Source organism: Camelina sativa, unplaced genomic scaffold, assembly GCF_000633955.1.
Source record: "Camelina sativa cultivar DH55 unplaced genomic scaffold, Cs unpScaffold00771, whole genome shotgun sequence".
In the NCBI taxonomy this organism is placed as follows: Eukaryota; Viridiplantae; Streptophyta; class Magnoliopsida; order Brassicales; family Brassicaceae; genus Camelina; species Camelina sativa.
The window spans coordinates 13177-16653 of NW_010921899.1; the positions used below are offsets into that span (position 1 = coordinate 13177).

A 3477-nucleotide genomic window follows, 5' to 3' on the forward strand; every position below is an offset into this window, starting at 1 on the left:
TGGTCGAGCTGGCTTCTCTCGTGCATTCTCCACTCGGTCGAGTCCTTCTCAGCACACGGTCGAGTGTCTGGTCGAGTTGGACTCTGGACCTTAATTCTTCAGCCTTAACTCTCTTGTTTTCTCCTCAGGATTGCTTCACTTCTCCTCAGCATTGCTTCCATGCTCCTTAAGCTCCAAAATCACCTGTTTATGCATGAAAAGATGCAAATGCAATTCAACTATACTCTAATGCATGATTAGTCCTAAAGCTACACAATAATGGCCTAAATGGATAGCAAAAGATGCAAAAGTTGTGAATAAACTAAGGGAAAACAAGGTAAAATATATGAACATCACCTCCATTCGAGATCCTTCTTCCTCATGGGCTTCTAGGGCCGCCTCTTCCTTATTTCTCACTTATGGCCTGATGGCCTCATGGCCTAGGCTATCCGGACCGTACGGACGGCCTAACACATAACTGGACCGTACGGACGGCCTAACACATAATGGCCATGGTCAATACTCCCCCTCAAGCTTAGCCTAATGACTTGGCTAAGCTTGGAACCCGTGAAGCAGCACCTCATTAAAAACCTTGATTTAGAAAAACCTCATGGGACAAAACTAAGTCAAGGGAAAAAGAGTGTGCTTTCCACGGATTAGAGGAGTCGATCAAGGTCTTGTAATGTCTACAAGCCCAAGTTTGGTATGAATGTAGTCACAAACCTTAAGACTTGTAGATTTGGTGAAGATATCGGCCAACTGATCTTGACTCCGAGTGTGACACGGTAGTATAACTCCTTCCTCAATCTTCTCCCTAACTTTGTGGCAATCACTTTCAATGTGCTTGGTTCTCTCATGGAAGACAGAGTTGGTGGCTATGTGAATTGCAGCCTCATTGTCACAATGTATCGTAATCGGTTGTTTTGAGTCAATACCAAGATCCTTGAGAAGCCCCTTCAACCAAGTCAATTCGTTGGTTAGCTTCCTCATTGCTCGATACTCGGCTTCGGCGCTTGAGCAAGATACCACCTTCTGCTTCTTTGACTTCCATGTAACTAGGTTCCCACCGATGAAGGTACAATATCCAGTGGTTGACCTCCTATCCAAAGTATCCCCATTGTAGTCCGCATCACAATAGCCTACTAGTTCAGTATTATCATTCTTGCCCATCCAAATGCCTTGACCCGGACTGCCTTTGAGATAGCTTAGAATTCCTTCGACCATGATCCCTTGGTACTTGCTTGGAGCCTTCATGTGCTGACTAACCTGGTTCACAGCATAGCATATGTCAGGTCGCGTGATGGTAAGATATATTAACTTACCTACAAGCCGGTGATAGCGTGTGACATCCGGGAATGGCTCGTCCATGGGCTCTCGCGGCTTGCCTTATTTTGCCCGAATGCTCTCCCCCTTTCGCTTGAGCTGGTAATCCTCAACTAGTGGCGTAGCCGCCCCGGAGACACACCAAGCTTGCCGGTTTCAGTTAGCAAGTCAAGAGTATACTTGCATTGGGAAAGAAAGAGTCCTTCCGGAGAGCGACAGATTTCAATCCCAAGGAAGTATTTGAGCTCGCCTAAGTCCTTGATATCAAAAGCAGACTTGAGAGTCTGCTTGGTATCTGCAATGCCAGCTTTATCATCGCCAGTCACAATAATGTCGTCGACATAGATAAGCACCACGACCAGGCCAAGAGATGTTTGACGCGTGAAAAGGGTGTGATCGGCCTCTGATCGCCTAAAACCGTGAGTTTTGAGGGTGGATCTCAGCTTGTGGTACCAGGCCTGCGGAGACTGCTTGAGGCCATAGATGGCCTTGCGCAGCCTGAAGACTTTCCCGGGAGCAACCAAGTCTTCAAGGCCCGGAGGAGGCGTCATATAAACCTCCTCGTCCAATTCGCCTTGGAGAAAGGCATTTTTAACATCCATTTGCCAAAGATCCCACGAGAGGTTGACCGCGAGAGAGAGAACGACCCGAACGGTATGGAGCTTGGCCACCGGGGCAAATGTCTCCATGTAGTCATCACCATATGTTTGGGTAAAACCACGGGCGACCAGTCGAGCCTTGTGGCGTTCAATGGCGCCTGTACTCAAGAACTTGATGGTGAAGACCCATTTGGAGCTCACAGCCTTTTTGCCTTTGGGAAGGTCAGCCTCATCCCACGTGTGGTTCCGGATCATGGCACCAGTTTCGTCTTTGATAGCATCTAACCACTCTTGGTGTGCCTTAGCCTCATCATAAGTTTGAGGAACCCAATGAGCATCGACTTGGCCAAAGAAGGCTTGGTGCTCGACCGGAAGCAGCTCAAGCGAACAAACGGCCTGAACAGGATGTGCAACGGCTTGACTGTTGTAGTAGACTCGTTTGTCCTTCCATGTGGACGGGTGAGACCGAACACGTTCACTTCTGCGTAGACCTGGTTGAGAAGGCAGCTCTATTGGGTGTAAGTCAACCGTGTCACTGGCCGTGGAAGCCGCTTCCTGGTGGTCCTCAGTAGGCGTTAAGGAGACACCATGGGGTCCAGCCAGCGAAGTTGGCACAGGAGGAACATGATCTGAAGGCAATTCATCCGCGGGGACGTCCGCGGGGTCCGGCCCATTCTCTATACTGGTCGGACTTGACTCGAGCCGTGTAGGGGCAGGCGGTGGAGACGAATTCCCAAGGTGATCAAGGAGGAATTTTAGGCTAGAGGCCCGGTCATTCGGTGAAGAGGAGAGGTCTTTGAGGCTGTTCCAGTCCTTGTTGTCGAAATAGCCAACATTTTCCATGAAGCGAACATCTCGAGAAACATACAAACGACTTGTCATTGGATCATAGCACTTGTATCCCTTTTGAGTCGTGGAATAGCCGATGAACATGCACCTCACGCTTTTAGGATCAAGCTTACTCCGCTGTTCCCCTGGTACGAACACGAAACAAACACAACCGAATACACGTAAGTGATCTAGGGATGGTTTAAATTTGTTCAATACCTCAAACGGCGACAAGTCACTAAGGACTTTGGTTGGTGTTCGATTAATCAAGTAACACGCCATCATCACGGCATTGCCCCAATATCGTCTTGTGACGTGTGAGTGGAACATCATGGACCGTGCAACGTCCATGAGGTGTCGGTTCTTCCTCTCGGCCACACCATTTTGTTGGGGTGTATATGGACAGCTTGTTTGGTGTAAAATGCCAAGCTTAGCCAAATGTTCTTTGAACTTGTGACTTGTATATTCTCCACTATTGTCTGACCTAAGTATCTTAATTTTAGCATTGAAATGATTAGTAACATAATTTTGGAAATTTATGAATGCATCAAACACTCTATCCTTTGATGGTAACAAAGTAATCCATGTGTACTTAGATTTTTCATCAATAAAAGTCACAAAGTATTTGTTATTATCTCTAGAAAGACATGGTGAAGTCCACACATCAGAATTCACTAGATCAAAGCAATGCTCATAAATAGATTGGACTTAGGGAAAATAGATTTGCAATGTTTACCAAGAATACAAG

At 47.1% G+C, this 3477-nt stretch overlaps 1 protein-coding gene across 1 annotated transcript; it reads right to left on the reverse strand.

The window, feature by feature from the left end:
* Positions 1–648: 648 nt before the first annotated feature.
* LOC109131610 (uncharacterized mitochondrial protein AtMg00810-like) lies at positions 649–1347 on the reverse strand. The gene has a single exon (XM_019242781.1). The coding sequence runs from the start codon at positions 1345–1347 to the stop codon at positions 649–651; it is 699 nt and encodes a 232-aa protein (XP_019098326.1).
* Positions 1348–3477: the final 2130 nt, after the last annotated feature.

Coding starts and splice junctions, on each gene's coding strand:
- LOC109131610 (XM_019242781.1), bottom strand. CDS start 1,347: ATGGACGAGCCATTCCCGGATGTCACACGCTATCACCGGCTTGTAGGT.